Here is a 13900-nt window from a genome sequence, read left to right as displayed (position 1 = left end):
TTTCCTGTGAGTGTGGCACAGAGGGACCTGATGAAATCCAGTGAGCCAACATTTTTTTATTTCTGAAGGTGAAATACAACTGTTCCTGCTGGTTTGCTCCAACAGTAAGCTGAGAGATAGGATTTCAAGGTGTTTCCATGTTTTATCCTTAATATTTGAACAACTTGTCGGTCTGGATTCCCCTTTCATGGAAGGGTAGTCAGATATAATTTTAAAATGGCATACAGCCAATGTTCAGGGTGAAAAAATTGTATAAAGGGTAAAATAGTATTAGATGGATTCTTATCATAATTGATCAACTTTAAATATAATCCAGAGAAAATATGTCAAGATGACACCGCAAATATACTTACAGTTAGCTAACACTTGACAACAGCTGCTGCGCTTTCCTTTGCCTGCTCCATAGCAATTGTTACCTCTGCCAATGTCACAAGGTGTGTTTGGGAAGTTAGGTTATGCTATGTTACTAAGGTTATGCTGCTAGCTTGTTTGCTAAAAGTAAGGTTAGCTTGATGTTGTTTGTATGCTATCATTTGGTGTTGTGATAGCTCCTGTGTTAATTTTATAAAAGTGTTGTTTTGATGATTATTTTGCCTCTTACAGTCACAAAAATTACCTTTATATGGCTAAAATTTGTGTAAGCAATCTAATATGGTTATTAAAAGCGATCTCTTGTTGTATAAAAGGGCTATTATTATAGTCTTGTGTATTGACTGACAATCATTGGAGTCGCCAAGTACAGTTTATGTGCAGTCATTCTGTCCTAATGAGGCAGCAGTGGTGCCAACACCTCAGTTAGGAAAGTATCTATTGGCTGTCTTATAAGTAGCTAGAAGTCTTTACCGGTTATGGATGCTGTAGTACAGAGGAATAACTTCTTCAATCATAATTATTTTTCTTTAGGTCAAATTACAACCACCCTTCTTCATCTATCTCAGGACTGATAAAAGTGACTCAAAAGAGACACACCCATGTGCAGTCACCTGCTCTGGCTGCAGTTGGGAGGGACTGCTGCCTTAGGTGGAGAGAACTTATCAGCCTGTGAGTGGTCTGTAACAGAGGGCCACAGCAGCACCTGCTGCACATGGAGAAGAGTTAGATCAATACATCCTTTCACATCAGAGTCTCAAACTCCTAAAAAAAAATCACTAGACTTGTTCTGAGTCGCTCTTTTGAAAGAGTTGCTAGAAGGGTCTGAAAAATCGCCAAATATAACAAAAAAAAACCATTTTGTTCGCAAGACAATGAAGGAGACATGCTGTTATAAGGTGGTGTAGCTAGCCTGGTTTGCGTTGCTATGTATCCCAGCATGCTCTGTGCAGCAAAACCATTACTTGTGCCATCATTTGTGTCAGCCCACATAAAGTGTATGAGTGGTGGTCATGATAGCGCATGTTTATGAATACATTATGGCCAGGTTTGGCTTAAAATAGCTTAAAATACATTATTGGTTGGAGTGGAGATACAGAAAATATCTAAAGCAGCAGACTGTGATGATGGCGAGTATTCAGTGACTCAGTTTGGAATGAGACCAACACTATTTTCTTGAGGAATACAATGCCACTGAAATTGCTAAAAGCCTTTAGAAACATTATACTGAAGTCGAAATGATAATGATGTATAATGTTAACTAGTTTTGTAAACAATAGCCAAAAAGCAACATATACACAAACATTTGCAAGGTTTTCAGCAGTAAATTTTCATTTGTACTTCTTCGCGTTTTAATATAGATGCGCACAAACACAGCTCAAATGAAATGGCATGGATTCATACTCACAGTAATTAGGCTCTTGCTCAGGATCTCAGGCAGATCCTGAAGCAAAGAGTCTATGTCCTCTGTAATTGCATCATTTAGTTGAGAGAAATAACAGAAACTGTGCCTGCTGTATTATACAGTAGCAGCAGTCAGCAAACTGTGAAATGATTTCCATAAGCCTGGTTTAGTGGGTCAGGGGGAGGGGTGAGAAGTCGGTGGGTGGCTCATGAACTTAAGAGGAACATTTAAGCTCATGAACATTGCTCACAGTAAGGCTGTAATGTGGACTAATTTAGAGCCACTCCCCTCCAGTTGGGGGCTCGAGTGAGGAGCAGTCAGTTTGTTTTCCAAGTAACGCTATGGAGGGTGCTCTATTTTTATTGGTGCGTTTGTTTTCTGAGAAGTCATCATGGCTTATTTATCGGATCTGCTTTAGCATGTTCGCCTACTCGCTCTCAGGCAATGCAATTCTGCATAAATTATGCAGAGTACTTTTCGTTTCCCGACAGCCAGAGTGAGAGTCTGACGTGGGACTGCATGCTGCGAGTTAGCAGACGGTGTTTGAGACATCTATGTCACCCTGCCCGCCTTCGATGGATGAGTAGTCGGGACGTGTTTCGAAGAAGAAATTTTAGACTTGTGGAATAAAATGGAGCGGAAAATGATTAAAAGAGTTCCTTGCATGAGTTTAAATTTAATGTGATTAATTTATTTTAAGCAATCATCTAACATCTGTAGATCCAGGTTGTATAAATAGCATGTTTTGTTGTCATGCCTGAATATTCATCTGAATTTTACAGCCTAATGCTGCTCAATACAGCCACCATCTGTAGCCGGGAATTCAAAGCACTTTTCAAGCTTGCTCAATAGCATTGGTTTTGATGATTCTGATTCAAACTTGTTGAAGCACAGTTGAGTGAAGGTGCCGTGACCCTTGGACTCTTCAGCTTCACAGTCAGCTGGCACCAGCAGCTTGTGAAATGAAGAACGAAATCAATGTGCAAGAAAAGGTCTCCTCCTGTCTCCGCCTGTCAGTCTCGTCAGATGAGGCTGAAAGGGTGGAAGTACAGGGGAGGGTGAGTGAAGCCGAGACTTGTAATATTGCTTTCAATCAGCGATGAATGCATTCAGCGTACAGTGTACTTGTGCACAATATTTCTCTTTTGCAATATTTTGTGCCCCCTTCTAAGCAAACTCTTGAAAATAAAACCAAAAGAAAATGATCCTTTTAATGATCAGTGCCACGGGGAGAGACACTGAACTAACCAGGAGCAGCAGCTTTGGATAAAAGAATTGACTTTTTGTTCTGGTTACCTAGCATCAAGAGAAAGCTCCTTATCATGGCCTCGGCAGAAACGAGCCACAGATATTCAGCCAGTAGCAGCAGGGTTTTGGTATGAATGTGTTTTTGTGGGTGTTGACACAAGTCTTTTTTTGTGACTCCAACCATTAAAAAATATTTTGTAGAAATAAAAAAGCACAAAAACAGCCAAAACACCCACACACAGCAGACAGCTGACAATTCACCACAGTTTCAGGGCTAAGTTTTGTGAGCTTTTTGTGGATTTTGAAGCCTCAGATCAGAAAATTAATTCACCATTGAAAAATATAAATGAAAAGAAGTCAAGACTTGATTTTTTCTTGCTAAATATCACAGACCACCAAGCACCGTAGAGCTTAAGAAATGTTTAACATGATGTGAAAATCAGAATCTGACACTATGCTGACCGTTTGTGCCCTGCTATGTGGTAGATGTGTTCACATATAGAAGGAGGGGGAGAGAATATGCTGGGGAGCAGAAATAAGTATGAAACGGCTTCACTGTGTGCACCAAGATCTCACCGACTGCTTGATAAATGTCATCAACTCCGCCTGCTGGCTGAGTGTGTTTTTCGGGCTGTTACCTGCTGTGCTCACACATCAGCTCACCGTGACTTCTCACTTAAATTTTTCTGGAGTCTAAAGTTAGGATGAAATACTCAGCTCAGGTCGGTATCTTTGGATATTTTCTGGTGTTCTGTGTGTGGATACAGCTACAGTTTCTCTCACATGGACAGTTCAATGGTGGGCCAACCATACATTAATGCAATGTGTGAAGAAAAATAATTGAGCAGCACAAAGTATGCACCGAAGAGGCTTTTGAGTGAGCCATCTCACATCATTCCTATCTTTGTTGAAAAACAAGGGTTCACAGGGGTAGCTGCATTCTTAACATCCAGAGCTTGCTCTGTAGCCTGGATTTCAGAAAAATTTGTTCACGCTTGTGTGAAAGCAAAAATGTTTAAAAAAAAAAAAAAAAAAAAATATCCCTGCCTGAGTTGCAATGTAAAATTTTCAACTGTCACCCAGAAACAAAATTTACAGCAGCTATTTACAATCAGTGCTTAACAGTAGTTAAAGAATATATAAAATTCATTGGGAAGCAGTGCTTTGAATAAGACAGCAGACGCACAAACACAAAAAATTGATTCCATATACTAAGATTCAGTCTTTATATATATATATATATATATATATATATATATATATATATATATATATATATATATATATATATATATATATATATATATATATATATATATATATATAACTTTTTTTTTTTTCAGCTGAAAATGAAACTTAAATGGCTCACAATAAGCAATGTTTCCATTAACCACATTTATAACAAAAGTCTTAACTTTGATAAAGTAGACCTTATCAATAAGATAAATTAATTAATTAATTTATACATTTGAAAAACACTGTTTCGAAGTGTTTGGATCTTGAATGATATAATTATGTGATATTCAACCCACTCAGCTGTGACAGTTTTTTTTTGTTTTGTTTTGTTTTTTTGTTTTCTGGACAAAGCATCTTTCGAGGACTTTATCTGGACCTGTTGGCGGCTCTGATTAATCATATGTTCCTGCATTAATAACAATAAGTAAAGCTAGTGATTAGTTTGTTATGTAGCATAAATTTAAACATATTTACTTAAGGTAAATTTGGACAGATTTCATAAAAAGAGACGCCCCAGTGTTGATAGTGTCAAATCCATCAGGTTCTTCTCCTCTTGTGTGGACTGCGCTGATAGACACAGCTGCCTTTCTAGATTTGATTTGACTGTAGCAAAGCTGCTCTGGCATTCATGACCAAGTAAAAAGATGATGAGAAAATTGCTGTGCCCTGCATGTTGGTATGAGATAGCAAAGAGGGCAGGAAAGGTTAGTTTGCAGATCTATGATCATATGCTGCCAGTAAGAGTTGTTTATCAGTGGTCCAAAGAAAACTCCTGTTTTTCTCAGCCAGACAACATCTGAAGATTCACAAAATGTCACCTGCTGAGTTTGTAGATTTGGTTGTTATTTTTGGAGCAGAGGAACCTGATATGACTTCAAATGAACTTTTCTCACAGAAGCAACTGGTTGAATGGAAATAATCGAGTCAGCGCTGGACAGCATAATGCATGCACTCCCCTTTGGTGTCAGAACCAGAGGACAGAAGCGAGAAGAGCATCAACATCCCTCTGAAGCTGAGATGAAATTCAGCCTCAAACTGCAGATATGTTTTCCATTTCACTGCTGCTCGCCATGCTTTTCTCATCGTTGGCGGATCAGAATTTCTGTCTGCTTTGTCGCCAACACCTCAGTAATGTGAATAAAGAGGAGGTGATGGCAGCTGTAAAAGAGACGCAGCTTTGTTCGAGCATTAAAAGCCCACATTTTAATCAGAGTGAGTGACACTCTGAGTGAGGAATGTGTGCGGCTCATGAAGCTCTCTGCCGGCTGCTAAAACCCATCAGCATCCACTCCCACAGTTAGTCACTTCACTGCAACACTAGAAACTCACTGTATCTGTCACCTGTCTCATCAGACTTAAAAATGTGTCTTATATGAGAAAAGGAAAAAAGGCTGAGACAAAGTAACTCAGACTCATTGTCAAGCCAAGAAAACAAAGAGGAGTCCTGGGAAATTTTCATATGATTGACCACTTTACTGTTATTCATCTTCAAGTATAAGGCAGATGCTAGTGTTACATTTACTTTATTGTCAACAAATGCTGTGAAAAGACCAAAATAATGAATTATCAAAGTGAATCAAGTTTTGGATGTGATGTCAAACACTTAAGTATCTTTTCCCACTTTGCTCCTGAGCTGCATTGTTGTCAGTAATCAAATAGAAACATATCAGGAGGCTTCAAGGTTATGTTGGAGACGTTTTTTTTCTTTATTGTGAAAATTTCTACTCCAGTTATGTTTTATGAAACCCATTTCAGGATCCTATTTATTGTTCTAGAGTTTGTTTGTTTATGAAAGGCAATAAAATAGAGCAAGAAAAATACAAGACACTTTTTGAAATGCTTTCATGTCCATGGCACGCTCATGTTGACCTCAGAAACAAAATTAAATCTGATGTCAACATTTTTTAGGGTTAGAATTGAAACCATATATCAATAAAGTCTTCTTAACCATTTAAAAGATTCAATTACATTTCATTTTGATTTTTCTACCTCTGCTTGGTTCTATCCAAAGAGCACATTTGACTCACACCGTTATGAGTTCAGGGAAACCCTCCTTCTTTTAATCAATACATAATATATAAAGACAGCAACAATATTGAATGCAACAAAGCTGTTTTAAAAAATTAACCTGAGATTTTTGAAGAAAACTTTAAAGTCTTGTATAAACACGAATGAACCAAAAGTAAAAACTTTAATTTAATCTTTTGACTTAGATATTGAGTAAGAACACAAGTGTGGAGGAACTCATAGCCAAGCAAACCTAATGGGAAATTCTGGAAAAAGACAAGAAGTGATACAAAATGATGTGATATAGTAGGGCACTGTATGGTGTGATGTGATGAGACACAATACAATATGGTGGGATACTAACTTCTATTTAATTTTTAATACTTATTACATTTGTTTAGAATAGGAAATTATTAACAAACAAAAGCTAGACTCGCACAAGTAGGTTGCAACAAAAGACATAAGGTATTTCAGGGCTCTATCAGCCAAGGTGGGATACTCCTGCCCTACACGTAGACAGTGGTTAGACAGGGGAAGAGCCTCAAAGTTCAGTTTAGTTTATTAGGTAGCTCAATAACAGGGGAAAAACCACCGGGTCGACACAGATCATGACATCATCATGCCATAGTTGCAGCTATCACACAAGGTGCGGTTGGGAAACTTGAGAATCCAACGATCATGGCACTTTAGCTGTTGTATGTTCAAGACAAATGGTTATAAAAAATAAAATACAATTACAATGATGATAATAATAATAATTAGACCCTATTTTTCCCTTCCCTCCAATTTTCTTCCTGTGCTTCCAGTGTTCCAGGTCATATTATGGAAATGCATTTAAAATGACTAATTGCGATGCATGAAAAGTTTTATTTATGGTGTTCTTAAGGTTCGATTAATTAATGGCACTAAGTAACTGGGTTATTTTTTATTACTTCCTTAGCAACAGCAAAAGGTAAAAAAACAGAGAAGAGAAGTTATTAAGATATTGTTCTTGTTATGATTTATTAACTTCAATTTAAAGATTATTTCAGTGTTTCAATTCCTCCAATCTGCTCCTTTATACACACAGGCAGTGCGTTTTTTTTTCTTGGCTCCAACAGCTACATTTTACACAGACAGGTGAATTTAAAGCTACAAGGAATGTTGACTCACTCAGTTGCTTGTATGGCAGAGTGCACAGGACCGTCTCCGTGTGTTCCCTGAAGTGGGACTGAGAGGTTTTACCGGTAAACAGAAGTGGCAGACCTCAAAATGTTACTCAAAGTGTCTCTCCTCTGGGCGCCAATGATGTTTGCAGTGGGAGAGTCGACCGCATGGCCGATACGTGTCTTCAGCAGTTTAGAGCTGATAGAAAAGCCTTTTGTGTCTGGCCCTCTGTCACCATCCTACAGGGAACCTCAGCCGAGAAGGGGAGAAAGCGACCTGTCGACTGTCACATCAGATCAATGTCGACCATTCTTCCGCTCAGTCTGATAAAAAAAGAAGAATTTGAAGGAGTAAAACCTTTAACACAGCTTAGTTTTGAAACCTCCTGATGTCTTTGCATTACTGAATGGATTGTGAGGTGGTGCCGACACAGGGAGCGTAATTACTGAAGCACTTCAGTAATGAAGCTGACGTGATGAAGAGGCTCTCAGAGTGTCACTGAAGACAGATTCATGAACACGGCCTTTCATTTAGCCTGCGCGCTGTGTACAGTAAATCATTTAGAGATGCCAGCCAAAGGAGCTTTAGTGACATTAATCAAGTAATTTATAAACAAGAATAAACAACTTCAAAATAATCAGCTGCCCTGCTTCTTGTTTGTCGGTTACATGATACAAGAGAGTGTGATGAGATTTTGCATATTCAACAAGTGTGTGAGAGATGGAGCTGCACAGTAAATTGCAACTTCATTCATGTGCTTGAGAATTTTCGTTTTGAAATCCTAATATTGAACAATGTATAGCTACCTGTATATCATGCAGGCTTTGTATGCATATGCTCACATCTTGTATGATTACAGGAGCCGAATTATCAACCATGCCAAGGAGGTTATGTTTTGGGAGAGTTTGTCTGTGTCTGTAAACAACATAACTCAAAAACTAATGAACAGATCTTGATGAAATTTTCAGGAAATGTTCAAAATGGAATAAGACAGAAGTGATTGAATTTTGGTGGTGATCTGGATCACCGTCTGGATCCAGGATTTTTTTAAATTATTATTGTGAGATAGGGCCATTTTCACCATATGTGTATATAACTCCATGATAAATGGTCGGATTGCTTTGCAAAACAATACGAAACAAGGTCATGGTAATTTCGGACAGATGTGAAAGTGCAATCCAGATCCTGGCAATATTCAGGATACTAACATCTGGAATATGAAATATGTACTGGGTCATCAAAATTTTCAACACTGTCAGGTAACAAATTATCGTACAAACCTGCAACTGACACCAAATTGTAGCAGACAGTCTGCTGAAAGAGAGTATAACATTAAAGCAGGACTAAAGTGTTGTGTGACAATCACAATATGCTTGATCTCTGCACTCTCTGAGTGCTTTCCTAGTTCATAGAGTGCAACAGACACCAGGAGTAAGTTGTATGTGTATGTATGCGTGCATGTTTCTTTATTAACTTAGTGTGTCTGCATTGTGTCGGATGTGCGGTGTGTGTGTGTGTGTGTGTGTGTGTGTGTGTGTGTGTGTGTGTGTGTGTGTGTATGTGTGTGTGTGTGTGTGTGTGTGTGTGTGTGTGTGTGTGTGTGTGTGTGTGTGTGTGTGTGCGTGTGTGTGTGTGTGAGCCTCTGGGCTTCTGGTTTCTCCAAATGAAGCAGCAGTGATGCTGTTAGAAAGAAGCGATGAGCAGAGCTGGGACCAGGCGGAGGGTCATTAGTGCTCCCTTTGATAAAACCCAGGGCCAGGGGACAGAGAGGGGAGTGAAGCACACACACGCAAACACATTAGTCAGAGACAGCTCTGTATTATTCAAGCCAGTGTGTAACACTCTTCTAGTACAATCCCTCTATTTCTGAAGGCCAGGGCTCTGTGAGAACAGAGTGCTTGTAGCTCTTTGGAACAATGTCAGTACAATATTTTTCAAACTTTGTCGACCTCAGCAGGAAGGAGGTGAGAGTAGGTCAGTCGGTGGGGACTGGTCTGGGACCACGTATTTGGATCTCAATCTTCTGATTCCTCTTTTTATTCATTTTTGTCAGATGACAGGGCTGTGGATGAAGTAGCAAACTTGGAAGTTAGAGTGGGGAATGACATGCAGCAAAGAGCCACCCACTGAGATGACTTTAGCCTCTGTACCTGAGCTGTTGAACCAAACCAGCACCTTGTCATTTTTCATCTTTGTCTCCTTTTTTTCTCATTCTTTCTCTTCTTCTTCTGCCTTCCTCTACTTCAGCCCTCATTTAGTCACAGCTTTAGCCATTTTTTTGCAGAAAGAGATCATCTTGTGTTATTCTCTGCGTCACTTGCACTTAGTTCAAAGGAACAGTGTCATAATTCCCCTGCACGAATCAGGATTGTAACATCATTTAATGAGAAGATGATAAAAGTTTGATGCTTCGAGCCATGTCATAAATCTCATTTAATCACTGGTTCATCACTGCCTGTAATATCTACACTCTGAGGAGTAATCCTTTTAGACACTTTATTGATCATCATTTTGCATCTGCAGCATTGTTAGCAGAGGGAAGCCAAAATGCCACAAGCACTACATTACTGAGACTTTTCTATTGGGAACATAAAGGTGGGCAGAGTAAAGTGGACACATATTGTGGTCAAATTAAAGGAGATCTAGTTATATTCATCACGTCACCAAAAAATTCCCAATAAAAAAACAAATCTTGTTGTCATTTCACAAATGTGTTTGATGCTTATTCTTTAAGCTGTTTGTTCAGATCAAATAAAGGATCTTTTTCTGTCATGTTGCTTTAGTTTTGGGTCAGAAATGTTCACACAGAACCTGTGAGTGTAGTTTTACTAAGTTTTACTAAAAGATAAAGAATAAAAAGTCTTGTATTTATTACCTCTGCCAAGAAAGTTGTGTTTTCAAGAGAGTTTGTCTGGCTGTCTGTTTGTCTGTGAACAACATAACTCAAAAAGTAATGAACAGATCTTGATGAAATTTTAAAGAAATGTTGAAAATGAGATAAGGAAGAAGAGATTGAATTTTGGTGGTGATCTGGATCACCGTCTGGCTCCAGGATTTTTTAAAAGAATTCTTCATTATTGTGAGATAGGGCCGTTTTCACCATATGTGTATATAACTCCAGGATAAATGGTTGGATTGGTCGGATCCTGGCAATATCTGGATACCAAGATCCTGAATATGAAATATGTTTTGGGTCATCATAATTTTCAACACTGTCAGGAAACAAATTATCATACAAATGTGCAACTAACACCAAATTGCAGCAGTCAGTCTGCTGAAAGTGAGTATAACATTAAAGTAGGACTAAAGTGTTGGTGACAATCACAATATGCTTAGAGGAGGTATGTGCTGTCTGAGTGCTTTTCTAGTTATTATGATGTTTTAAAAAAACTTTAAAAACTGGAAGATCAAAAACAACATCTAACTACATTTTATCCACACCCTGGGTAGTGAAAAATGTTTTGTTTTGTTTTTTTTTCATGTTTTTCACTTTAAGGGCTCCAGAGAGAGCATTTTAAAACTATTTATCATCCACAGGGGGGATCCAATAGAGTACTTGAGCTGTGTGCCACCACCCCCCTCTGAGGACACCACTGATAACACACTGTGAATGTATTTATGAAAGCTGTATAGCAACATGGGGTTGCTTTGAGCTCAAGTAACATCCATTGTTGTTACATGTAAAGACTCATGGGAAGGACTTAATATGGCACTGAAATAATTCAGCACAATAAGTACAAGAGGGAGACTTTGTAATTTTGTATCATAGAAGCATGAAATATGTGAGCTGTGCATTGTGTTTTTGGTAGAAAGAGGATCTTCAGAAACTTAACACGCTGCAGTATAGCAGACATTCAGTGAATAAACACTAGATCCCTTTTTCTAGTTTGCCGAGGTAAAAGTAATGTCATTATTTTTCAGACTACAAAAGCTACATTCAGGGTTTCCTCTGTCTGCCTGCAGTTTGTTGTCCTGGTTTTCTCTTCTTTGCCCTTAATATTTCTGCTGAGTCACTGCTCTGAATCCCCCCTCCTCCTTTCCCTCTCTCTGACTGTGCTTTGTCTTTGTCTAGACTCTGTTTTCCCTCTGTGTTTACCACATCTGTCTCTTCCCAATCACTCCCTTTACTCCCTGTTGTCTCCAAAGCTTTCTTGTAGAACTCTCTTACCTCTGCACTGCAACCTAAATCTCCTCTTTGAAATGCATTCCTTTGTCAGAAGTTCAGCATCTTACCCCATTCTTTTCATCTCAGTTTTTTTTGTTTGTTTTCTTGTTTTTCAAACATTGTCCCCGTTGGTTTTAGGAGATTTGATATTTGATAATCCATCCTCGACCCTGGCCTCAGAGACTGGCTGTGGAGATGGGAAGGAAGTGCAGTTTTAAATGGACTATTGTAGATTACATCTGGGAAATTGCCTTTAATCCTGCTGTAGCTCTGTTGGAGTGGGTCTTATGCTGCATGTAATTAGCTGGAGATAGAAAGCTGAGGGAAATGTGTGCAGGCCTGTGATTTCTATCCTGTGACAGTGATATATCATCAAGCTAGGATAAAGATAACAGTCACTTCTTCTGTATAAATCATGCTGCTGTTATGATTAATTTTGAGACTAAAGCTACAATAAAACATTCACACACTGTCTTCTTCTCTTTCCAGTTGTTCAAGAGTAAAGCCTTGGAGCTGGGAGAGAAGCTGCTCCCCGCCTTCAACACTCCGACAGGAATCCCCAGAGGAGTCATCAACCTGGGGAGGTGAGTTTCAGCACCAGCCTTCACCTCCAACCGTCCTCCATCACTGATAAAAGACTGTGTCAAAATATCTTTTTGGCTTGCATTAATCACTGTTTGCTCATCATGACAACTAGAGGCAAGGTTGATTTAAATACCCCATCCTACAACAGGGAATAGAATATGATTGTACTGGAGCAGCCTCTAATCCACAGTTGAGTCACCAAACTGGCTTAAAACTTGTAGTTATTTTCCTTCAGGCTGCCTGGCACAAAAAAAGAGCTTTTGAAAATTTTACAGCATCCAATAAGAGAAAAGGACATCCAGATCTATAAAAATGTCTGAAATAATTTGAAAAATTACTTTTTAATAAAGTAAATTAAAAGTAAATCTTTAACAACAGCTTCTCATTTAACTCTGGTCCCCGTTAATGATGATTCCAGATAGGCATTAATCTGTGTTCACTAACGCTTTGCACGGTCACATTGTGAATGTTTGCATGGGTTTAAATGAGTTGTATTTATTTTAATCTGTTCCAGACCATTAACTTTCTACACTCAAATCTTTATTGACATAATCAGTCATGCAACACAGCCATTAGAGCTATTTTTACCAAATGCTTAACTCTGAATTTTTCTCTGAAGTCTACACCCTTTATACTCGAGAGTGGGGATAACAAATGTGCCTCCTGTTTGTCACTTTCTCCAGTTCAAAGTTGGACTGAAATACTAGAAAAATAAGACAAACTGATGAGAACAGACTGTGATAATAAAACTATTAATTAGATTATGAATCATAACTGCTGTTCTCCTTTACTTAATGTCTGTACCTTTCCACTGCCAAAGTGGAGATAATGATGGCACCTAATTGTTTTTCAAAGCATTTTGTATTCTTACAAGACCAGAAACTTAATTATTAAAAGTGAATGAAATTATCATTGCTGGCCTGACTTAACATCTTTGTCTTCATGTCTAAATTTTGGTCCTACCATTACTGTGCCATAAGGGGGATCGCAATGGTGCCCTTTCTTTGTTGACATCTTACATCCCTTAAAGAAAAAAAATGTAATCATAAAATAACCATGGTGCCATTTCTTTTTAGTTTTCTTTTAGTTTTTTACAAGATGAGACATTTAGATAATTAAAAAGGAAAGAAATTAGCATAGCTGGCCTGACCTTATCTATGGTTCTTTGTGTCTGGATCTGGGTTCTCCTCCATCTAACGCAGGAGTGGAGATAACAGTGGTGTTCCATCTGCTTAATACTCTATCTTTTATTTCATATTATTTATTTCATTTCATATAATTTATTTTATGTTACTTTTTTTTACAAGACTGAAAATATGGTATTATTGCAGCCAAACAGTTCAACTATAGATCATTTTAGAGCATCACTCATGAAAAAATTTGAAAGAATAACCTGCCAAACTACTGAATGCTGATTGATTGATTGATTGATTGATTGATTGATTGATTGATTGATTGATTGATTGATTGATTGATTGATTGATTGATTGATTGATTGATTGACTGAAAATGTTCATTTTGAAAAATGTAAAAGAAAATAATAACCAAGATAAAAATGGTCAAACAGAAGTTGGAACACAGAAACTTTGCAACTTTGCAATTTAAGATGGAAACAAAAACAAATTGGTGATCTAACTTCTTTTGCATTACAAAAAGGAGTGGAAGGAAGTATAACATATTATTTTTCACCCCTTCTCCATTGTTAATTGATGAGTAAAAAGTGAAAAAAAAAGAAAAAT

The 13900-nt window shown here is 38.0% G+C and overlaps 1 protein-coding gene across 2 annotated transcripts in view; it reads left to right on the top strand.

Moving 5' to 3' along the window:
* The window catches only part of LOC141800895 (mannosyl-oligosaccharide 1,2-alpha-mannosidase IA), a 264860-nt gene that overhangs the window by 220715 nt on the left and 30245 nt on the right, over positions 1-13900 (top strand). For both annotated transcript variants that reach the window (XM_074683747.1, XM_074683748.1), the window contains exon 5: positions 12066-12160. In XM_074683747.1, the coding sequence (XP_074539848.1) occupies positions 12066-12160 (95 nt within the window). The remainder of the gene's footprint in view (positions 1-12065; positions 12161-13900) is intronic.

Source organism: Halichoeres trimaculatus, unplaced genomic scaffold (assembly GCF_033239565.1).
Source record: "Halichoeres trimaculatus isolate MK-OKI-2021-1 unplaced genomic scaffold, fHalTri1.1 fHalTri1_scaffold_12, whole genome shotgun sequence".
Lineage (NCBI taxonomy): Eukaryota > Metazoa > Chordata > Actinopteri > Labriformes > Labridae > Halichoeres > Halichoeres trimaculatus.
Note: the sequence above shows the minus strand (reverse complement) of the source record. Positions and strands in the feature narration are given on the sequence as shown.